Raw genomic sequence first — 25,084 nt, 5'->3', positions numbered from 1 at the left:
TTTTCAGCTGAGAATCACTCAACTTCCAAATGGCAGGAAGAGATTTGGAAAAAGTTTAGTTGGAAGGGAGGTTAACTTAAAAGGACCGTCTTCAAAGGCTGGGTACGACGCCCTGCTTGCTATGATGTGTGCGTAACCATGCAGAGCTTCATTGGCTTGGCTCACCAAAGATTCTACTCTAGCGCTTGTGGCAGATGAAGGGTTGTTGATTGTCTTAGCTGAAATGAGTAGGCCTCTCATCCTTATTACGGGCTTAAGGGGGCCCAGGGTGAGCTGAGAATTTCTCCCTTGAGAAGAATCTTTTGTTATGTGACCACTTGTTAATGGATAGGACACTTTCTGTTTATTTGACCATTTCATCTCATTCAGTGGTTTCATCTGGAGGAGATCTTGCCCCCAGGGGACATTTGGCAATATCTGGAAACCTTTTTTTTTTTTTAATAGAGAATGAGAGCAGGGAAGAGCCAGAGGGAGAGAGAGAATCTTGAGCAGGCTCCACGCTGGGCCCCCACTCCGGGCTCAGTCTCAACGATTCTGAGATCTTGACCTGAGCTGAAATCAAGAGTCAAGTGCTTAACTTACTGAGCCACCCAGGCTCCCCTAAAGATTTATTTATTTTATTTGAGAGAGAGAGAGTGTGAGGGAGAAATCGTGAGTGGGGGGAGGGGGGAAAGGGAGAGAGAGAGAATCCCAAGCAGACTCCCCACTGAGTGCAGAGCCTGAGCCAAAATCATGAGTGGGATACTTAACCAACTGAGCACCCAGGTGCCTCTTATTATCTGGAAACATTTTTGATTGTCACAACTCAGGGTGGGGTACGGTTGGGGGTAGGATATTCTACTGGCATCTAGCGGGTAGAGGCCAGGGATACTGCTGAACATCTTTCAATGCACAGGACAGCTCCCCCCCACCAATGAACTGTTTGGCTCCAAATGTTAATAGTGCCGCGGTTGAGAAACCCCATCCTAATTGTATTATTCTTTTTTCCTTCCTATCGCCGTGACCTAGGAGAAGGCATCTCTGATCAACATCTTGTTTCACTCTTAAGAATGTAGATTCTTCATTATCCATATCTGAGTTCCCAAGTAAGCATTTCTGTGGACAGTGATTTGGAAACCTAAGTGGAATAAGGACATTTGAGAGTCAACGTGTTTCTACTCTCCCTGGAGTATGATTGCCAGATTAAATACCGGACATTCAGTTAAATTCAAATGTCAGATAATGAATAATTTTTGTGTGTATTAAGTCTGTCTCATGGAGTATTTAGGCATACTTAGCTTAAAAGAGCTTTTGTCGTTTATCTGACATTCAAATTTAACTGACATCCTATATTTTCATTTGCTAAATCTGGCAACTCTACTCTAGATCTGTGAAACTTTATACCTTTGACTATGAAATCAATCTGTGGTCACCATCTACCCTTATTGCTCTGGCTGGCTAGACATGACAGCTTTTGCTTGTTTTTGTTTATAAGTTAGTGCTACACTGAATCTTTCCTTCCACCCAAAACTGTCTCCCTGGCCAGAACGTCTGAAACTTGTCACTTGAATCATGTTTTTATCTTGGGACCAACTAACAAGTGCCTATCACATGCCTACTGTATGCCCAGCATCTCTGACTAGGACTCATCCCTGTGCCAATTCATAAAAGACTACAACTTTGTTGCTTTAGGTTTTACTTTAAAGATGTACTTTAGGGATATGCTGTCGACCTGCTAATCAGTTCCCAACTCAAGAATTCTTGTATTATTTGGCCATCCCGTATCAACCAAGGGAAGCTAAATAGCCCACAGCCTGGCTTCCGTGGAGTGTTGGCTGCCCTCCAGGGCTCTATTATATGGGAACTTTCTTGCTATCTGAAATTAACAATAGGGCACAGGCAATACTGATGAAACTTGTCTAGAAGCTGGATTATATCAGTTTGTTTTATCTCCTTTTATACTGATTGAGAGGTTCAGACAGCGTGAAATAGGGTTGGTCAAGAGATGGTGAGGCAGTGTGTGGATTTGTGCCAGGTGCCTCTTGCTTAAAGCAAACTCAGAATAAAAAAATGTATATTTTCATTATAATGGGGGTTGATTATTCCCTATTACAAATGGCTTCACCATAGATTTCCTTTTAATAGCAGATTCCTCTGGTTTAAATAGCAAGTATTTGATTTTCAAGTACGTGATTTACCTGCTTTCCTGGAACTTCTCATATTCTCACAGGTCATTCCTAGGTAAGTCATGATTGCTAGCCTAGAGGCATCCGTTGGTGAGGGAACCAGGGCACTCAATATGTCTGTAATGCATTTTCACACCAGTTCTCCCATATACCTGCTTCCCTCATTCAGCTAACATTTGCCAGTCACGTTCTGAGTGGTCTGTACTTACTGCAGATATAAAGATGAGTGAGATGCTCGAGAAACTCATGGGCTAGTGGAAGCAGGGACAGGTGCTTCTTGAGCAGTTCCAGTTCAAGGTGATCAAGTCTGACCAGGCTGTGGCAGCCTGTACCGTGGGACTTGTTTTAGAGCCCCCAGTTTCTGCAGCAGTGCTGTCTGTTCTAGACACCTTTCAAATAGTGTTCCATCTTTTTGTCTTGTTTTTGTTTCCTTTAGAGTTGATTCGTAAGGCACTAAGTTCCTGCCATCAGAGAACTGGATTTTGAGCTTTAAAACATCAGAAGCTTCCTGTTGCCTCATGTGAAAACTATGTCTAGTGTGAAATTTCATTTCAAGATTGAAGTAAACCCATTTGTATTCAAATATTATATCAAGAAAGGTGCCATCACCAAAGTGCAGTAGAATCTGTTCTGGTGGCATTGGCAGTAAAATCCATGGTTAATTCACGAAACTAAAGTTCTTCTGAGCTGGCGACCTCTGTCTGAGTGTGTCCGTTCGTTCTTTCACCGAGGCTTGGCCTCATCTCTGTATATGTGATAGAGCTAGGTTCTTTCTCAGAAGCTATCTTTTGGTCTTCAATTTGATGATGGTATGTTTTTTTTTTAATATCCTAAAGCACCACTGCATACTTGCTTTAAATTCCTCAAGCACTACTGCGTATTCATGGTGACTGTTCCTGGCAGAAACACATGTCCTTCACAGTGGCAACCGTGACATGTTTTCCAGTGGGTCCACCTGGGTAGGAGTGGAGCATATTTACGATGAGAGCCAGATGGGAAAAGAGTGGTTGGGACCCAAACAGCACTGCATTCTGGGTTGTTTTTCAAATTTTTATATAACAATAAGGAGTCCTCTCTGAAATGTTTTCATGGGTCTTCTGAACTTAAACCTCTGGTCTTATGCTTACAGTACGTTCAGTTTTCTTGGAATAGTCTTTTAAGTAATTAAATATTTCATCTATTAGTAGAGATAAATAAACTGGAGATTCAAATAGAAGACCTCAAAACCTCCTTCCAAAAATATAAATTCTTCAGGTAAAGTAACTTTGAGAGGCATATTTCTTTTCTTCCATGACTGTTCTTAAGGACACTGTTTCCTTGAATGAGAAGAAAGACCTAAAAGATTTTTTAATGAAAAAACCGATACCTTTAAAAAAAATTAGAGTGATTCTTTTTATGGTAATTCTACTTTGGGCAAAAGTACAGCTTGTTCTGTGGTCATTTCAACTGTTAATACATAGCCCAAGAACATGATATGTGAATGTCTATCTTGAATTTAGATGACTGAATTTCAGCTGATTGAGTTTGTTTATAGTTTTTGAAAAGAAACTAAGGTAAATTAATTATAAAACAGCATGTTTTCAAGGTATCCTTTAACAAATTTTTATTATGGGAAATTTACATGCAAAAATAGAAGAATGTAGGGAAGCCCCGTGTATCCATCTCCCAGCTTCCATGATGATCAACGATGGCCAATATTATTTCATTTGTACTGCTTCATCTCCCCAACTAGATTATTTTGTAATAGATCTCAGATATATCTTCTCATCTATAAGTATCTTAGTATGTCTTTCGAAATGATAAGAACTCTTTTCAAAAACATAGTAACAGTACCATTACCATCATCATGCTTAGAAAAACTAACAATAATTCCTTAATGTTATTAAATATCCAGTCAGTAATCAGTGTTCAAATTCTCCCAGTTGTCTCAATGGTTGTTTTACAATTTAACTCGGGATCTAAGCAAGGTATATTTAGGGGATGTGACAAGAGTCTCTATTAACCTATAAGATTCCCCTCTTTTTCTTTTTTCTTTGTAATTTATTTGTTGAAGATGTGTTTGTTTGGTTTTTTTTCTAAGCAAAAAGAGTGCTTAAGTACCTCTTTGATGGATTCAGGGCCCACATCGGAGGTGAGGTTTTTTTTTTTTTTTTTTTTTTTTCAATAAAATTTTTTTTTTTTTTTTTTTTTTTTTTTTTTTGGGCCTTTTTGGGGTTTTGTTTTTTTTTTTTTTTTTTTTTTTACCATAGAATTGTCACTTCCATTAGGGAAACATGTAGAATTAGAGAATTTTATTGTATATTTATAAGACTTCATTTTTAAGTAATTTCTACACCCATCGTGGGGCTTGAACTCACAACTGCAAGATCCAGAGTCACATGCTCTACCAACCGAGCCAGCCAGGCACCCCAAAATTAGAGAATTTTAAGCTTGGAAGAGATTTTGAGCCATCAGTACTCTCCAGTCACATGGACTTTTGAACTTCAGTTCCATTTTGATATAATCTTGAAATTTGAGTTTAGAGTAAGGGGACACTGAGACCATCTGTCTCAAACCCCATTGTTTCACAGGTGAAGAAACAGACCCCAAGTGTCCAGGTGATTTGCTCAAACCACATCTGATGTCCTTTCCTCTTTATTCCAGTGATTTCTTGTACATACTATATATACTGAGGACCCCCTTCTCCAAATTATCCTCTCTCTAGTCTAGATCCGATAACCTAAGTCTAAATGATTGTGGGAATCACTGCTCTTACCTCAGCCATGTTGGGAACTGCCTTCCCACAGTCATGTGTCTCTTTACTCTTTACTTCAGGGTTGCGCATAACTGAAATAAGCATTCCTGTTGTGCTTTTGAGTGTCTGTGTGCAAAAGGCATTTTTCCCAGGAGCAGGAGCTTTGAAGATGTACCCACAAGTTCCCACTGGACACCAATCTGTACCAGAAACCCAGCAGAGTAGGAGGTGTGCTGAGCAGACATTTAACAACACTATTGTGTTGTCCTCTAGATATTAAAAGGAGCCTTTTCCACCTAAGCCTTGTATTTCTATAATTCTACCCACTTACCAAATTTTAGAGACATATTTAAAGGAACAGAAGATATTCCCATTGGAAAATGTTTTCTGTTGTCTTATTTTAAGATGCCATAATTGAATTTAGTGTTTATTGATTCACGTTGATTCCAAACTGGATCAAAACCAAGTGAATTCGTCCAACATAGAATCACAAGAGATGCTGAGTGGTCCTACATAGGACACTTAACTTTGATTGATTAAAAACAGTGACTGTCACAGACATCGTGGCTAGAGATCCAACTAGTAATTCCACCGGAAAACTAGGAATATTCTAGACTCAGTATGAGAACATTTTTCTGTTTCTCAATAGTATGGTTTGAGACAAATAGTGTAATTAGGAATGACCTAGTTACAGAGCCTCATTGAGAACATATTCTTCAACTTTATTAAATCTTGTCAAGAAATAGAATGGCTTTTCGATTAACTGCTGCTTTCCTACCACTGTCTCATATATGTTAAGTTTTAATTATTTTAAGAGAACGTCTCATTAAGAGTTTTAAACGTGAACTTTAAAAATGCTGTGCGTGTACAAGCTGGCAGAGTTAATTGCCTGGGATTCTATTAACTTGGCATTTTCCTCGCTTAAAATAAGTACAAACATTTCTTTTTAAAGATTTATTTATTTACTTTGAGAGAGAGTGCTTGCATGTGCGAGCAGGGGGTGGGGTAGAGGGAGAGAGAATCTCCAGCAGACTCCCTGCTGAGCATGGAGCCAACTGGGGGCTCGATCTCATGACCCTGAGATCATGACCTGAGCCAAACCAGGAGTCGGATGCCCCAAGTACAGATATTGATTCTATGATTCATTAGAACATATAAACAAAGATGCTTCATCACACAGTTGAAATTTTGATTAAGAAAAATCTATTTGCTCCATTAAACCTTTTTTTTTCCTCACCCCTTATTCACTGAATGCTTGGATTCATCACAGGGCTTACACCATATATATTTTCTATCCTGATGGTAGCCTGATAACTTTAAACAGAATTGTAGGGACGCCTGGGTGGCTCAGTTGGTTAAGCATCTGCCTTCAGCTCAGGTCGTGATCCCAGGGTCCTGGGATCGAGTCCATGTCACGCTCCCTGCTCAGCATGGAGTCTGCTTCTGCCTGCCGTTCTCTCTCTGTCTCTCTGACAAATAAATAAATAAAATCTTAAAAAAAAAAAAGAATTAAAACAGGATGATATGCCTATCTGTTCATGTTATAATTGCCTTTTATAGATAACTATTTTTATGGACCAGAATGAAATATATGATCATGATATCTCAGATTTATAATAAATTTGACTATTTAAAAAACATTATAGGGGCGCCTGAGTGGCTCAGTTGGTTAAGCGTCTGCCTTCAGCTCAGGTCATGATCCCAGGGTCCTGGGATCGAGTCCCATGTCAGGCTCCCCGCTCAGCGAGGAACCTGCTTCTCCCTCTGTCTCCTGGCTTGTGCTCTCACTCTCTCTCTGTCAAATAAATAAATAAATAAAATATTTAAAAAAAAACATTATAATTACATAGTAATAATTTATTGGGCACCTGCTGTGTGCTAGGCATTTTACTTGCACATCCTCCAAATCTTCCCGTTGCCCTGAACTGTAGTTAACCTAATCCCCCATTTTACAAGTGAGGAAACTGAGGCTCAAAGAGGTTAGCTGAGTGCCTGTAGCTTGTAAACCACAGGCCAACTCTGGGCCCAGCCCCTAACTACACTTTCCATGCTCTACCACATTGCTGCTAAAAGCTTTTCGTGCAGAACAGTATTTAACTATTTAAGTATTTGATTTAAACTATTTCATAACCCTTGAAATTAAATATTCAGTCCTATAAATTTCTTTGTGTGTATGTGTGTGTGTCTGTGTATTCTGTAGATATCACTTATTTAGGGGGTCCTTAGACTTAATGGATCTTGGGGCTACATGGAAGGGCTTAAGGGGTTCCATGAGCACTTCTGAAATTGTAGATGTTGTGTAGTATTTGTCTGGGGAGCGGGTCCCTATTTTTCAAGCAATTGTCCAACAGGTGAACTGACTTTGAGAATTGTAGAAAATATTTTTTGGAAGTATTTCTAGGTCTTCTACAGCTCATGCCTCTAAATTATCGAAATCTTCAAATACTTTTACATACAGCCTGTGAACATGTGAGATCCTATGGATTTTAAGGTATAAATATGAAAGTTTAGAATATATATGGCATCAGGTCTTTTCTTTATATCCAACCCTTCGAAATTCTAAGCATAACGAACAATAATAGCTTTATGAGAGAAAGCTCCAGCTAGCTTTTATTAGCAGTGAAGGAGTATTGAGCTTTCACCCAAACGCGGAGTCTTTACCTACAGATCTTACTACCATGGAAATTAACCTCCAGGCCTTCATACGGTAGCAGGTCCTACAGAAAATGTTGGTTGGCACAAAACCATTTGCTCAAGATTCTCAACCAGGGATTTGATTACCCTGATGTGATTCCACTTATTGGCAAGGGAATTTCAATAAAATTAGCATCTCCAGTTTTAAAAATAAATGTCATATGCCATACTTTGGAGGATTTTGGTGATGGGGGGAAAGATAAGGAATTACCAACTTAGAAGGGTGGAATTAGTGCTCTGGGTGCTTTGATGCCAGCCTCATCGAAGAAATTTTCTGCTGTATTACTAAATTTCTGTCAGGCTTATGTTTAACGTAAGGGCTGTTTTCATTCAATCCCCACAACAAAACATTCGGAGCTTTCTGATGGAGAGGGTCAAACAGATGAATTCTGTGAGATAATTGGGATCTGGCCAGAGAAAATGAGGAAATGAAGTTTCCTCGGTGTTCACAGTTTATTCTTCCTTCCTGCTCAGGACACCTTCTCCCTTGACTTCTGAGACGCACACACTTTCGTAGCTTTTCTCCCACCTCCCCGGGCGCACTTTCTCACTCATCAGTGCCAGGCCCTCCTCTTCCATGCCTGAAGTGTTGCAGGGCCCCCGGACTCAGCCCCAGATGTCTTCTCTCTCCACCTGCAGTACTCCTGTTCTCCCCACGCATCTGTGCCGTCACTGCACATTTCTAGCTCCAGCCTCGCTCGGCCTCTTTCCTCAGCTCCAGGCTCAACAAGCCATCTGCTTCCTGTATGTCTCCACCCAGTGTTCTGAAAGGTGTCTCAGACTTAACCGATCCACAGCCAAGCCCTGGTTCCACCCAAGGTACTCTGTCCCTCTTGTGTCCTCCCCGCTGTAGTAAATGGTGTCTCCGCTCGGGCCCATGTGCTATGCTCGACTCCTCTTGCTCTCAGCAAATACTTTTGGATCTGCCTTCAAAGCACATCCAGAATGTGGTTACTTCTCACCACCTTTTGGCCTCCAGCCTGGCCCAGGGCACCCTTTCTAGCCCATCTTTCTGCTGTAACCACCTGACTGATCTCCCCGAGGAGTTCCTCCCCTCCAGAGTTCTTCCTCCACCCAGCAGCTAGACAGTTTTTCTAAAAGATAAGTCAGATCATGTCATTTCTCTGCTCAGAACCCTCCACTGGCTTCCCCTCACAGTTAGAACAAAAGCCAAAATCTGATTTATATAACACTCTAGACCTTGTATGTCCTGGCCTTGCCTCTCTCCTCCCCCTCCTCTTCACTTCCCACCCACTCACCCTAATCCCGGTTAGAGGAGCTGCCTTTTAGTTCCCAAACCTGCCAAGCACACTGGGGCCCCCACGGGTCTTCTTTTTTTTTTTTTTTTTTTTAAAGATTTTATTTATTTATTTGAGAGAGAGACAGCAAGAGAGCACAAGTGGGAAGGAGAGGGAGAAGCAGGCTCCCCTCGGAGCAGGGAGCCCGATACGGGGCTTGATCCCAGGACCCCAGGATCATGACCTGAGCCGAAGGCAGTCGCTTAACCAACTGAGCCACCCAGGCGCCCCCCCCACGGGTCTTCTATTTGCTGTGCCCATTGCCAGTACCGCTCTCCCCACGTGGTTTACATGGTTTTGTTTCCTCCTTTTGACCACATCTCTGCTCAGATGCCTCCTCCTCTCCAGGCCTTTTCTGGCCCACCCTCCCTAAAAAAGAACCCCCACCATTCAGTCTCCATCCCCTCACTCCGTTTTTCCTTACAGCGTTCCTCACTACCTGATGTGAATTTGACTGGTTTGTTAGGAGCTCCGTGACTGCAGTGTTCACCAGTGTAGCCCCAGCGCTGTGAACAGTGCCAGACACATAGTATGTACTGAATAAATATTTGTTGAATGGATTAATTAATGATATGCTAGACATGAGATCGATCACCTTTGCTCGTTCCCTTTCGCTGAATGCCTAAATCTATAGCTGGCCGTGTGGTATTTTATTTCTTATTGGTTTAAGCCATTTCTTGTTTATCTAGTCAGAGCTTATGTCAGTTTTATAGCAGTAGACAATAAGGCAGGAGGGGTCCTCATTACCTGCCCTGATATTCTGATGAAATCAAGATGCGCACGTCACTTTGATCCAGAATGTTCAAGTTTGTTTTTCTTGTTTTTCTCCATAATTGATATGCACTGGGCAAATCCATTAAAAAACTAATCATAAAATGTGGTACACTGCCTCAGTTTCCCTAATGCAACTGAGAATAAGATTTGGGTCTAGGAGAAGCAGACTGAAGCAAACAGGCCTGCATTTTGCCATTCCCTCTCTCAGATGCCTCCTCATCCCCATTCACGAGGACTGACAGGTGTGGATGGCCACCACATTCTTTTGTGTTACAAATCAAGTCATCTGAGCCTCTGAGAACACTGACCCCACTGTCCTGCAAATTGCTGTCTATGGCTAAGGCCTTCCATTGGTTGGCCGGCATTTCTGGCTCCTGGGCCTGTCCTCAACCACTTGTGGTAGGAGAAAAAGATGTATCAGCACATAGCAATTAAAATTCTAGCAATTGGCAGAAGATTGGCTTGATGCTCTTAGAATCATCTAGTCTAGTGGTTCCCAAGCCAAATTACTTAACCTAGGCAGATTTTTAGAAATACAGGTTTCCAGGTCCCACTCTATCCCTGGAGTCAGGATAGGGTTTGGTACACACACACACACACACACACACACACACACGCTCTCTCTCTTCCTGTCTAGCAGATCATATATATTTCTAGTGATAATAAATGCTATGAAGCAAACAGGCAAAAGGCAGAAAACTAGGAGTGGAGATGGTAGGGATAGGTTTTCTGAGATGGTAACATGTAGTCTGCACTGGGAGATATTAGGGGAAGAACATTTTGGGCAGGAAATAGCATGGTGTGTTTATGGAATTAGAAGCAGACCAGTGTGGCAGGAGCATGGCAAGTGACTAGGAGAAGAGCTCAGGGTGCGGTGAGAGGGCAGGCCTGGGGCTTAGCAGGCAAGGATGAAGGGTGTGGGTTTTGTTCCCAGCGCTCACATTTTCCTGGGAACTTTGAGCGCAGAAATGGAGGCTGTGAGTCCTGAACGAGGCTATACTGTCCTCTGATGGTGAACGGGACTAAAGTGGCACCCAAGATGGAGAGGAGAGGGCAGTTTCAGGGTATATATTTTAAGAAAGTCAACAGGACTTGCTGATGAGTGGAAAGTGTGGTGAGGGAGAGGACAGGGAAAGCAAGGATGACCTGAAGAGGTCCTATTAGAGGCCCTGTAGAGGGTGGTTGAGTGCCCCAGTTGCCCCATCTGTAAAATGGGATATTGAGGGACCTCCCCACCAGGTTGGTGGGGAGTTGATATTTGTAAAGCATTTAGAGCAGAGCTTGGCACATGGTGAAACACCACGTAAGCGCTAGTGGTGCCATGGATGACAGTGATTCGTCCAAGGTCGCACAGCTAGCCAGCAGTAGGTCCAGCACAAGAAACCAAAGCTTAGGGGCACCTGGGTGGCTCAGTCGGTTAAGCGTCTGCCTTTGGCTCAGGTCATGATCCCAGGGTCCTGGGACTGGGCCCCACATCGGGCTCCCTGCTCGGCAGGAAGCCTGCTGCTCCCTCTCCTGCTCTCCCTGCTTGTGTTCCCTCTCTCGCTGTCTCTCTCTCTGTCAAATAAATAAATAAAATCTTAAGAGAAAAGAAAAAGAAACCAAAGCTTAGCTTCTCGGTTCAGTGTATTTTATGCTACACTGAGCTGCCTCCTTGAATTACCTTTGACCTTTTGTATTTATGCACACTCTAGGCAGAGTGTTTGGTCGTTGCACTGACTGTAAACATATGAATGTCACACCAAACATGATAAATTGCTATGATGTTCTGTACAGCCTGGAATTCCAGGTTATTTTGGCTGTCCATAAAACCATGAACCGTGCTATTCCAGATTTAAAAAAGGCCCAGATAGTGGGAGGAAGGGAGTACAGGAAGAGAGATGGTCTGTGGATAGATTTTAAATATTAAAAGAAGTAGCTCCTAGAATGTAGATGCATTCATGTTGTTCACATTCTTAGGCTGGAGCAGGCACATGCCCTGCAACAGGAGACAGTGCTAAGAGTCCTTCATACCGGAAGTTAGAGGTCAGTGCATGCCAGGGGAAGGAAAGCAAGCAAGCTGAGAATGTCAGTGTTACTCCCCCAGATCGTCAGGTTCCTAGTGATACATCTTCAAGAAGTGTTTGAAGTATTTCTGTCAGTTTCAAGTAAGCTAATTTTTAAAAATTACTCTTTGTACTGTGCCTTTCTCATGAACCTCTGTGAATTTAATGCATGCAATATGTGGGGGGAAATCCTATCAGCCTCATTTCCCATCCCCCCAGAGTCTGAGAAGCAGATTTTAGAAGCACATTGTTGCACCTGCAAGGATTTTGTCATTTTATTAAACGGACCTGAGACGATGTTCAGTGTGTCTTGTAGGGAGGAATTTCGGAAAGAGGTGAGAGAAAATGCCAACTTGGCCCCTGCTCCCTCCTCTCGACTGTCTGTTCCATTGCATCTCTATCTCAAATGGCATGGGGAGGACTGTTCTTCATTACCAGGGAATGTGAGTCATTCCCAGACTTGTGTGATTGGGATTCCAAAGCGTTGCTGTATCCGATGGTCTTATTAAATCCAAGTGTCAGTGCAGCCTTTCAGACTGTAGGGGAGAGCTCACTTACAGCTGGTGACCTGGTTCTAGTTACCACACAGAGACACTGGCGAGACCAGTGACCCCCTCCGAGCACCCAGAATTCCTTGTGATGGTTGTTACCAACTATTCCCAGATTTGGGGGTTTCCTGGGTCCCTTCATGGGCTTCAATACATTTTGGCTCCCTGTTTCTATCCGAGTTGAGATCTATACACTTTAGGGGGAAAATGTCTGTAAAGTGTCTGTAGACAAGCTAGTGCCAAGACTAGCCTAGCATTTGAAGGGGACTGCATTTCAGATTTACTCAGCCCTAGCAATGTTAACTTCTTGGCATCCAGGATCTAGCAAGACACTCTCCATTTCCAGCTGGGTCCAAACGAAACAAATAAAACATCAACCAGAGAGGGAGGAGACTGTGGATGTTGCCAGAAAATCAGTTTGCTCTGTCTTTTCTTTCTCCTAGAATGTTTCACAGCCAATGGTGCAGATTATAGGGGAACGCAGAACTGGACAGCACTACAAGGAGGGAAGCCATGCCTGTTCTGGAACGAGACTTTCCAGCATCCATACAACACTCTGAAATACCCCAACGGGGAGGGGGGCCTAGGCGAGCATAACTACTGCAGGTAAGATGGGGCCACACAGTGTTTTAGAAAAAAAAATCTTTGGCCTTCTTTTCCAGTCCCTTCCAGCCTTGCTCACAACTACAGGAAGCTTCTTTGTCTTCTTTTAGCTGACTCAGAAGGCCTTTCTTGTTACTATTTTAAAAATCTTCCTCCCACACCTTGCCACACACATACACATACACAGTCTTCCACTCTTTTCAACTCCGGTTGCTTTGGTACAAGTTTTCAGAGCTCTGCTTTCCTGTCTGATCACTTACATGTTTCTTGGGAAGGGCTTTCTTAGTTGGCCCTGCCACCAGTGGACACTATATAGATAGCAAAGCTTTTTAAGCTCCTGTGAATGTGGTGGTCAAGCAGAGCACCATCTGTGGCCCAGACCACCCTCTGCTTCTGAGCAAAGGAAGCTGTCCTACATTATCCCACCTCCCGCCAGCCCAGGATAGCCTTGCTCTGAGAGCAGCTGTAACCATCAGATTTGTGCCGTGTCCTTCCTCTCCATAGAATGAGGTGTTTCTTTGGTCTTAACCTCCTGTCTGACCCTGACAGGGGCTCTTCACCTGAGATCCAAGGTGCTTCAGGTCCTTTGGCTCTAATTGCCAAATTGCCATCCTGACCATGTGTATCCATTCGCATTCTTTTTTTTTATGTAAAGATTTTTTTTTTTTTAATTTATATGAGAGAGAGAGAGAGAGATTTTCCACAGAGATGATCCATGGCTTTGATCAGATTCTCAAAGTTATAGGTGATCCAAAACAAGTTAAGAATCACTGGTCTATAGGGACAAGAGCAAAGAAAGATTCTTTTTTTTTTTTTTTTTAAAGATTTTATTTATTTATTTGAGACAGAGAGAATGAGAGAGAGCACATGAGAAGGGGGGAGGGTCAGAGGGAGAAGCAGACCCCCTGCCGAGCAGGGAGCCCGATGCGGGACTCGATCCAGGGACTCCAGGATCATGACCTGAGCCGAAGGCAGTCGCTTAACCAACTGAGCCACCCAGGCGCCCCGCAAAGAAAGATTCTAAGCACTTTTGGTTATAGCTACATTTAAGCTATTTCTTCTCAAGATCCTGATAATGTGACTCATGGTTCAGCACTGTGTCGAATTTAGTTATTATTAGGACAGATGCAAAGGCAGCCTCTTGAGCCATCAGGACAGGGAGAAGTGTTCACTGAGCTACACTTTGAGTCACATGCTATGTCCCTGGTTCTACCAGTATGTTGGAATCTCAGCCGTGGCACTCTCGACCCTGCTGAGCCAACATATTCATACCTGCATTGCATGGGCCACGCTGTTCACCTTTTGCTCTCCCTGTGTACCTTTACTAACACTCCAGGACCCTTGTGGATGCCTGTCATCCAGGTTATCCCTGTGCCTACAGCTCTTTCCATCACCTCTGTTCTAATTTGTTCCAACTGGCCATTCCCCCACCGTGGCTGTTGGATTATTTTTTAGTTGTTATTATAAAAATGTTAAAAGCTTTTCCAAAAAAATTCTCAAAAACTACAGATAAATATTGCTTAAATAAGGTCATCTTTTGACATCTTTTCCCCTAAAATCCTCAGCAAGCCCCATTTCCCAGAGGTAACAATTTGTGTTACTTCACATTTTGCTGTCTCTTGCATTTTATTGTTAAAGTTACACATGCTCGTTAAGTCATTCTTTTACATTTTATTTTCAGAGTTATACATATTCATTTTAAAGCCTTTTTTGCATAATTAAGGAAATTAACCCCACTCCATTTCTGGTTTATTTCCTTCCCTTTTGCTACTCATAGAAAGAGTTGGGTTGGGTTGGGAAGAATATTTAGGAAGAGAAACCAGTGTTTGGAAGGGTTTTTTGTTTGTTTTTACAGTAGTTACTTATATTCTCATTCCAAAGTGTCTCTTGAGTGTGGGCTACTAGTTTGTGCTATTATTCTGTTGCTTTCTATCAAGCACGACTTCTCAGAAGAACTCCTAGGTTTAAGTCTGACTTTAAGGTGAATTTTAAATTTCCAAAGAGTTTTAATTTATATGAAAAAGTCTTTTCTCATTGATTAGCACCCAGCCCTACCCAGGCTCCCAGAAATGCAGGTGGTTCTCCACTGGGAGAGCTGGGGGCGGTGGGGGGGGGGGGGCACCTTCCTCCTCAGCCCTGGCCAGCAGCAGCCTCTCCTTTGACTTGATGGAATGTACCAGACCTGAACTACCAGTTTCTGCTTCAGAAAAAAGGGAGGCCGAAATGTTGATTATTATCACATCAGCGAGTCCAGGCTTTTTTTTTTTTAAGCACTGCAGCGAAATCCAAGATGCATTCGCTTCTTCTTTATTAAGCTATTCTCATGCTTTTCAGAATGGTTTTGACACTGATAATAAACAGTTGTTTTCTAGCATCTTTACCAAATACTACATCAAAGTTGGACACTGAATAGAGGGAGGAAGATGACAGTGAAATACTGTTTAAAGAAGGGCTTTGTACAAGTTCTCCTGCTTTGATTTCTCAGCTGACACCCGACACCATGTTTGTCTTGTGCTCGGGTGCCAGATCCATCGCAGTGGAGATGTCTGGGAGATGGCGAGTGATGGGAATGCACTTCTCCAGGCTCGAGGGATCTGGATGAGAGGGGAAGGCAGAGGGACAGGGAAGAGCAGAGTTGGCGCTGGCACCTGCCTTTGGGCACAAAAAAATGAAAGGACCCTTTGTGCTTCAGGGCGGCTTATCTTCTGGGCCGCACAATAGGCTTATCCCTCTCATGCCCCATAGGGGTGGCTCCAAAGCTCCCACTGCAGGGTCTTTATGCCCATTTCCGGCCTAACCGGAGTGTCAGGTTTCCAGTGTTTTGAGTCGAAAGAAAGGGAGCTTGGAGGCAAGGCTTTTCTGTGTGTGTGGTAGCCCTTGCCATTTTGGGGTCTGTTTCAGCAGGACGGCCCATTATTGTCATGGCACCCTTGAGTTGAAAAGACCTTCAAGGGCATTTTAGAAATGTGAAGTAAACCTTTAAAAAATATTACTGCTGCATCAGAAGTTGGTACCAGGATCACAGGATTGCATGTTCTGACTGAAACTCTTTGGCTTAGCTTTCTTCAGAATTTTCTGAGAAGTTAGTATTTTGAGGGAGGAATAGGACCCATTTCTGTCAAGCATGTGCCAACTAGCCTGATGCTGGTGAAAGCTTGTCAGTGGAGTCTGTATTATGTGAATTTTATTTTATTGTTTAAAAATTACACAATCAGTGTTCATTGTAGAAGAAGTAGGAAAATAAAGAGAAACAGAAAAGAAAAAATAAGTTACTGATAGTCCCATTCTCCAGAGATACTTTCAAGGGTTTGATGTGTATCCTCGCCTGAATACATCTTTTCAAATGATAGGATTGTGTCACCCATCGTGTTTTTGAACTACCTTTAAAAAAAAAAAAACCTAACAAGACATGTGGATATCTTTTTATATTAATTAATGTGTCTCTACACCGCATTTTTACTAGCCGCTTATCATTCCCTTATATGGATATAACATATTTACTTAACCAATCCTTAAGTGTTGTTTATAACTTTTTTGTATTATAAAAATGCTGTGGTGAACATCTTTGTAAGCGGAGATTGACTTAAAATAAAGTACTAAAGGAGAAATTGCCTGGTAAAGGGGTTTTGCATATGTTTTGGGCCTTTGGCTCTAACTGCCAAATTGCCATCCTGACCATGTGTATCCATTCGCATTCTTTTTTTTTATGTAAAGATTTTTTTTTTTTTTAATTTATATGAGAGAGAGAGAGAGAGAGAGAGCACAGGCAGGGGGAGGGGGAGAGAGAGAGGGAGAAGCAGACTCCCCACTGAGCACAGAGCCAGCTGAGGCTCCGATGACCTGAGCCGAAGTCAGACGCTTGACCGACTGAGCCACCCAGGCGCCCCTGGGCCCGTTCACATTCTTATCCACAGTATTGCGAGCACCTGTGCTCTCAGCCATGGGTGTGACAACACTTAAGTGCTAATGCTGCTTGGCATGATTTGTTCTGTGGTTAATTGTCCTGGTTACACTGTCATGAATCTTTGTGAAATTATATCAGCTTTGTTCACCACACAGAGCCCCCGCCCCCAAACTCTGAAGTATATGTCAGAGTGCATGAATTTGTTCTTGTAGTGTTACCATTATTTTTCCTCCTTTTTTTTTTTTTTTTTTTTTAAGTAATCTCTACACCCAACGTAGGGCTTAAACTTAGGACACCGAGGTCCAGAGCTGCATGCTCTTCAGACTGAGCCAGCCAGGCGCCCCCCATTTTTCTTTTCATAAGAGGCAGCACTGAGATACATACCAATTATTAGAAATAACACAGAAGCTGATGCTTTTTGGTAAACCTGAAAAGCAATGAAGCAGTTGACTTAACATGACAGAAATGGTACTTGTGTGTCCTTTCCCCGACAGAAATCCAGATGGAGATGTGAGCCCCTGGTGCTACGTGGCGGAGCATGAGGACGGTGTCTACTGGAAGTACTGCGAGATTCCTGCTTGTCAGAGTAAGCTCTAATGCGCCACCTGAAAGGTCTCAGGACACTGAGCACCGAGGGTACAGAGTGGAAGGCCACTGCCGGAAGGCAGGTTGTTCAGGCAGGTGGATTTCATGAAGCAGGTGAAAGGAGAAGCAATCCTGGGCTGAGGATTTTCCCTTCTCTTGTTGAGGCTTTTTAGAAATAGGGGGCCTGGTTCCCTCAGGACCTGCATTCCCTTGATGGATAAGCCCACCCAGAATTTCTACTTCTACTTAATTTCCTCATGCTGATTCATTCATGGATAGAGAGATGGCAAGAGCTCAGTAGCAGGCCAGGGAAACAAAACTACCTCATACATGGGGCGCCTGGGTGGCTCAGTCGTTAAGCGTCTGCCTTCGGCTCAGGTCATGATCCCAGGGTTCTGGGATCAAGCCCCGTATTGGGCTCCCTGCTCGGTGAGCCTGCTTCTCCCTCTCCCTCTACCTGCTGCTGCCCCTGCTTGTGCTCTCTCTCTCTCTCTGTCAAATAAATAAATAAAATCTTAAAAAAAATACTACCTCACGCTTTTGGGAGAGAATTGTCTAGAGTGAATGATGAATCCCTTTGTAGACAGTAAAACTAAACTATGACATTACTTATTATTTGCATTTGATGCGCTATCTCCCCTGAAAAATGGTATTCAGGAAAAATCTAATTGATCCCCTCCAAAGCCAATGTGATAGTCCTTTTCCTCATATCAGCATAAAGATGTTCTCTTGTTTTGTGTGGTAACTCGTACCTCATCCCTCTCTACTACTGAAAAGCCCAGTTTCTTCAGCTTTTTACTCCAAGGCCTGTTTTCTAGCTGTTTCCTTCATTCATTTCTATATTCAGTGTTTATTATGTGCAAGGTACAAAGGCAGAAGTGTACCCTGACCCTCAGGGAATATGCAATGTGGCAGGGACTCTTAGGAAGACACTTGAAAACAAGGTAGAAAATAGTGTAGGAAGGTTTAAAGTACAGAAACCAAAACTGGAATGGTACTGGAAGGGGTTTACTAATGTAGTGTTCGTAGGATCTTTCTTTCTTTTTTTTTTTTTTTTTAAAGATTTTATTTATTTTTTGACAGAGAGACAGCGAGAGCGGGAACACAAGCATGGGAAGTGGGAGAGGGAGAAGCAGGCTTCCCACGGAGCAAGGAGCCCGATGTGGGGCTCGATCCCAGGACCCTGGGATCATGACCTGAGCTGAAGGCAGATGCTTAATGACTGAGCCGCCCAGGCGCCTCTTTTTCTTTCTTTTTTGAGAGAGAGGAGTGGGAGAGGCAGTGGTAGAGAAACTTAAGCAGGCTCGATCTAACCACCCTGAGATCATGACCTGAGCCAAAATCAAGAATTGGACACTTAACCAACAGCCACCCAGGCGCCCTGTAATATCTTTTTAAATATGCCAAGGGAGCAGGTTTTTTCTCAGTTACTAGGCTGAGGAAAAGGACAGCTCATTCATAATAATTCTGTCTGGATTGTTTTTTACCATATTATTTCCCCTCACTCCTTGCCCTGCCACCTTCCTCTCTCCTCAGCCCTAGAGGCTGTGTATGTAGTGTGATATGGAGGTTTGTGGGGGACCTGGGACCTCTCACTCACGCCTGCCACAGCAGTCTGAATTCTGCTGCCTCATGGGGAAGGGGTGCTGCAGGCCCCACCACTCACGTTCCGAAAGTTAAACTTCCAAATGAGACCATGGCCTGGCAGTGAGGCCCTGGCTTCACTCCCCTTCCAACCCGAGTATTCCTTGATTTAGTCCCAAAATTGAGAAAACAGTAAAGACCAGCAGAATGGGCTTTTGCTCAGTCTGCTTAATCAAATTTTTAAAATGAAAAACATCTCATTTGGCTCTAGTTATGTAAAGAAGAAAGGGGGCAGGGGGAGAGGAAAGCAGATTTTGCTCGGTCCATTTGTTCTACACAAAGATCGTCTTTTAGTACTAGCCTATGTCATTCTCTCAGGAATGGCAAAGAGGGGATTTCAATCTGGCCGCTTTTATTTGGAAAGATAATCCTCAACTTGCATTTATAAAATATAATTTGGGCCAATGGGAGCCAACTCATGTGGTCACTGAAACTAAGTTCCAGAAGAGAGAATTACTGGAAAATGGTACAACCCATCTAGTACTCCTCTAATTCCTAATATTTGCAGGATGTGCCTCACTGTTCCAAAAAAGGAAAATTAAATATCATTTCCTTTTCTTATGGCCCCTTAGTAGGCTTCTCAAAGCTTCTGAAGTTGGCCTTGAAATGGTCTGGGCAGGGAGACATACAGAGGTTGGGAATGAGACCTGGGGAGTACCTGGTTTGGGGGGTGTAGGGGAAGGAACAGTGTCTGGCTTTGGTTCTTTGGAAAACCCTTCTGTTCACCCTGTGGGCACCAGGGCAGGGCTCCCCATCTAGCTGAGCCTCAGACCTTGAGAGTCTGGCAGAACATTGTGCTCCTAGTGTGTCTGATTAACGTAGTCGAGAAAAACTCCTGTACTGTTTGAAGCAAGGGGCCTTGGTAATTGCCTAGTGGACTCGATGGAGATACAGCCAGCCTATTTTAGGCCAATTTTGTCGTATTTCTGGATGTGGAGTCATAATTTTCATGAATAATACTAACCCTCTGTGTGAAGCCCACTATTCATAATTAGCGTTGAACTTGTCATACAGGAAAAGGCCTGTGACATGATCAGATTCCTGGAAAGTTCATATCTGAATATAACAGACCCAGCAGGAACCGGGGGAGTTGATGTTTAGGGACAAAGCAGAATGTGGTTGAATGGCGGGCCATTGTGTGGAGACCGGAATCTCTGCCCATCGGCATGTTTCGGACAGAGCTAAGACAAGCAGGGAGGCAACAGTGAAGTATGATTCAAACAGGGGGCAAAGAGAAACTTGAACTGTGCTCTTGACCTGTGGAGCATGGATCAGAACTTTACCGTTAAAAAGAGAATAACTCTGAGGTAATTGGATTTGGTCTTCAAACCACATGGGCCAGTATGTTTCTCAGAAACCCCAAGTTCCTATTGTGGACAGGAGAAATACAGATCATTAAAAGCAAATTTCAAAGTCATCAAGGTTATCATCCCTCTAGATCCCATCCTCTACAACTCTGGGTTCTGTTGGTTTGGCTATTGAGGGGGAAACTATTTGGCTTAATAGCTGTTCTTTGCATATCTCTTTCTTGTTAAATAATCATCCTCTCCATTCTAATTCCCATTTATTTCATTGCTTTCAAAGGATGTGCTTGAATGGACCTTAGCATGGCTTTTTTTTTTTTAAAGATTTTATTTATTTGACAGAGAGAGCACAAGCAGAGGGAGAGAGGGAGAAGCAGGTTTCCTGCTGAGCAAGGAGCCTGATGTGGGACTTGATCCCAGGACCCTGGGATCATGACCTGGGCCGAAGGCAGCCTCTTAACCGACTGAGCCACCCAGGCGTCCCAGCATGGCTTTTGATTTGTTCTGTTTTACCTAGAGTCTTTATAAAAGTTTGGTGCAGTTTTGTAAAAGTTAAGTAATCTAGTTGTGAGGTGGAGGGGAACCTGCAAATGGCATTTAAAGGCAAATATAATTTCCTTCACATAGCCGATGTGGGCCTGAAACCATGGGCATGAGAAATTTACTTTCTCGTTGCTGAGAGCTATTTTTTGTTTGCTATAAAACATTCACCTGATTTCTACAAACTCAACTATACACATTCGTCTTTGAAATAGGGAAGTTTGAACACAGACTATTAGATTATATTAAGCAATCACTGTTAATTTTATTAGGTACAATAATGGCACAGTGGAGATATATATACAAATAATTTTTTAAGTCATTTGAAATTATACGTACATACTGAAATATTCGTGGTTGAAATGATAATATGTCTGGGATTTATTTTTAAATGACCTAGTCTTCCAAAGAGTGAATGGGTCAGATGAGGGAAATAGATGAAACTAGAATGGTTTAAAAAAAAAAAAAGTGGGTATTTGTTGTTACTGCATGACAACGGGCTCATTATTCCTTCCTGCTTTTGTATACATTTGAAAGTTTCCATTATAAAAAATAAATTCTATGATATCTTAAAATTGTATAATATTTTAAATATTTCAAAATAAATATGTAAATACAACATTCGAAGTATCTGGGTTCAGATGTATAACATGATTAACCTAATTAACCTAAATTGAGATAATTTGCACATAGCTCCCAGGTATCTGAGTTAGTTATTACAGTTAGTGATTAGGGGCACCTGGGTGGTTCAGTCACTTAAGTGTCCGACTCCTGATTTTGGCTCAGGTCATGATCTCAGGGGCATGATATTGAGCCTCGTGTCAGGCTATGTGCTGGGCGTGGAGTCTGCTTGGGATTCTCTCGCTCCCTCTCTCTCTGCCCCTCTTCCCCTCCCTCTCTAAAAAAATAAAGTTAGTGATTAAAGTTTTAGTTATTAAACTAACGTTTAAATTAAAGTTATTAAAACTTATTTAAATTAATTATTAAAGTTAAAGCTAATTATAAAAGTTATTTAAAGTTGGTTATTAAAGTTGAAAATCACAAGGAGTTTATTACTGGCTGTGACAAATGACATTTTTTAAGCTCCAATCATATACCATACCTTGTACAGCACAGGGGACACAAGGATGGTGTGGTCTGCAGCCTGTGGGGAGCCCCTAGACTAGAGCCAAAGACAGACACATAGACGATAAGCATATGCAAGATACTCTGTAATAAATGAGATGAGCAAAAGTTTAGGAGCACTGAAGGAGGGGCATCTGCCCTGGCATGGTGGGAGGCCAGGGCTACTGGTTATCAAGGAGGGCTCCTGGAAGAGGTGGGATCTTGGCAACAGGGCTTCTCCAACTTTAAGTTTCCTTATGAAAATGTAGTAGTAGTATAATCACAGGAATCTTAATAAAATGCAGACTCTGATTCAGTAGGTCTGGGGCAGGCTAGAAACTCTGCAGTTCTAGCCAGTCCCTGGGACGTGGAGTTGTACGACCACACTTGAGGTAGCCAGGTTCTAGATGTTAGAGTTGGGTAGAGTAGGGAGGGCAGTGGGGGTAGGAGGAACAGTGTGCACGCGCGCACACACACACACACAGGTGAATTCCCAGGCAAAATCAGTGTTGCCGAGATAGAAATTTAAGAAGAAAGGGCAAGAGGTGAGGTCTGAGAAGAATTAGGTGGGACCAGATAATGGGCAACAGTCTTGTGGTCTGGGTATGGAGCTTGGACTTGACCTGGGCAGATGGTGATGAGCCTGCAGAGTGTGGAGTGTCAGAAGATGTTTCTTCATATCTCAGGCTTCCGTGTTAGGGATTTAGGGTGAAGTTTCTCCCTCTCAACCCATGAGAAGTTCTCCAGAGATTGCATGATTCACACAGAGGAGTCCTAAGGGGATGTCAGCCATGGCACCCCTGCAGAATGGGGCGTTTGGCGCCTTCACTGGCTCACGTTCCTTTTAATTGAATGACACCCTGGCCTTGTTAAAACAGATTTGTTGTTCCTTACAAATATGGTTCCAATCGTGACCCCTAATAAGAGTTTTTAAAGCTGTGTTCAGAGCTTGAGTAAAAAGCCAAGGGCACTTTGGTGGTCTCTCAATTACAGAAAATGTTTTGTCTCTGTTAACACTTTCTGCATTTTAATGTCAGCCCTGATGTTTAGTATATTTTAGCTTTTATTTCAACTATCATTGAGTACTGACATGTATAAAACACTTATATTCATTCACGTGACCTCATTTAACCTTTCCAGCAGTGCTGTGAAGCAGGTGGTGTGTCCACTCCCCACCCACCATTGTTTAAATGAGACAATGAGGCTCGAGTAGTGAGGTGATCCAATGAGGATTACACCCTGAGCCAAATCGGATTTGAATCTAGGGCTCTTCATGGCAAGACCGGTGCCCTCTCCCTCCAGTTCTTGAGAACAGCTCCATTTCCTTTAAAACGGGGGCCCTGGGATGGATCCAGGCTACTGCTGAGGTCATTCTTGAGAATTTTCTTGGTGAATTGTTTGGGAATTAGAGTTTGAAATTCCGATAGTATGCCGAATTATTGAGTGCTTTATTGACATTGTGGAAACCAAAGGATTAAGTCAGTGGCGACAGAGGGTCTGCAGTTCAGGCTGTTAGCTCTAAGTCATTTTCTTGTCTTCTTTGAGTTTGGGAAATCCCGAGCCCCAGGAGGACAGCAGGCTGCGATGGTATCCAGGAAGCATTCGCTGCACAGCAGAACAGCTCTGTAGGATGTTGGGCCATCTCCGCGGGTGTTCCCAGCCCAGCTGTTCTCAGCTGGGAAGGGGCTCCCCGGACTTGGACCCTTGGTGTGAAACACTGCATCAGCAGCCTTGTCCAGGCCTGGGGGGTCTCTCTGAACTTGGAGTCTTCATTGAATGGGCTGAAGTTCACCTCAAAAAAGACACATCTGGGTGCATCATTCACACTTCACAGCTAAAACGAAACCCAAAACTTCAGCTGATAGCCAAAGCACTATTGAAATGAACATTAATAATATAAATTATGCAGGCTTGTTTTTTGCCCCTCTTCTCTCTGCTCATTACAATTACTTAATGTTTTTGTTGCATCGAGTCCTTTTAGATTAGCATTAAATTAGCATATGTCAGAATCCTGCTTCATACTGTTAATTCTTGCTTTATGTGAGTAGTTTTGTTTTCCCAACCAGACTAAGCTGTTCAAAGACAGGAGCAGGGGTAGCCTCTGGAATTTCTGTGAAGGAGGGACTTAAGGTGGAGAGGGGGATTCCTCTTGAAGCTGCATTTGCTGAGCAGTTGCTCTCTTTTTACATGGGTGGTATGTTTATTTGTGGAGGGTACTGGTGGAATCTAGGGGGACTTCCCCTCCCCCCAGGGCATCTATTGTAACAATCTCCCCCAACACCTAGCACAGGGGAGGCGATAATGGTGCTCATTAAATATTCCTGATGATGTGATATCATGTCTCTTTCAGTAAGGAAGACAACACAAATTACTGGAAGGAATGTGGACATTAGAGTCACATTGCCTTAGGTTTGAATCTTAATTGTTTAGTGGCTTTCAGCAAAATGACTCTCCTCTGAGCCGTGGTCTCCTCATTTGTGCCTTCTAGGGTTCTTTTGAAGATCCAGTGGGGAAAGTACACACAACCCCAAGTCCAGGGTCCAGCACATGGTGGGCAGGAAAGTTCTAGCAGGTGTTATGGTGGCCTGTGCTTTCCCCAGGGAATGGACTGCTGTTGGCATGTTCCCACCATGCAATTCCTGAATAGGTTATTCCTAACCTGTGTGTTATTTCTGTCCATTCCTTTTTTATCTGACTAGCCACGGGGCTCAGTAGCGTGCCTCAGCTGCTGTGGGGCCACTCCCCTGGGGCCTGGTGTGGCGCTGCATTCGTTCTCACAGTGCAGTTTTATGGTCTCAGATCTGGCGGATACTCGATTGTTCTTTGTTTTTGGCAGTAGATATTATTTAATTTTCCATGAGGAAAAAAAAAGACTTTGTGAACCAAATGGCCATTTTCCTCAATGACAGATATATACTGTATTTCCAAAATTTTCTAAAGCACGGTTGGGCAGGTCATACTAATAACTTAAAAACGTATAATCATTCAGATCAACAAGGATGATTTCACTGAACACCTTTACACTAGCGCTTGCCAGTAAGGAATATACATAAACGTAAGAAAGAGTCCCTACCGTCAATCTTATGATGTAATTAGGAACCTGATTTATAAACATGGGAGGAAATTGGAGACCAGCCCACCA

General features: G+C 42.9%; 1 protein-coding gene across 1 annotated transcript in view; it reads left to right on the top strand.

The window, feature by feature from the left end:
* The window catches only part of KREMEN1 (kringle containing transmembrane protein 1), a 68,514-nt gene that overhangs the window by 6,665 nt on the left and 36,765 nt on the right, over positions 1-25,084 (top strand). The window contains exons 2-3 of the mRNA XM_021703466.1: positions 12,702-12,864; positions 17,260-17,351. Coding sequence (XP_021559141.1) covers positions 12,702-12,864; positions 17,260-17,351 — 255 coding nt within the window. The remainder of the gene's footprint in view (positions 1-12,701; positions 12,865-17,259; positions 17,352-25,084) is intronic.

The sequence above is a fragment of the Neomonachus schauinslandi genome, chromosome 14 (assembly GCF_002201575.2).
Source record: "Neomonachus schauinslandi chromosome 14, ASM220157v2, whole genome shotgun sequence".
NCBI classification, from domain to species: domain Eukaryota; kingdom Metazoa; phylum Chordata; class Mammalia; order Carnivora; family Phocidae; genus Neomonachus; species Neomonachus schauinslandi.
This window is presented reverse-complemented; position numbering and strand designations above follow the sequence as displayed.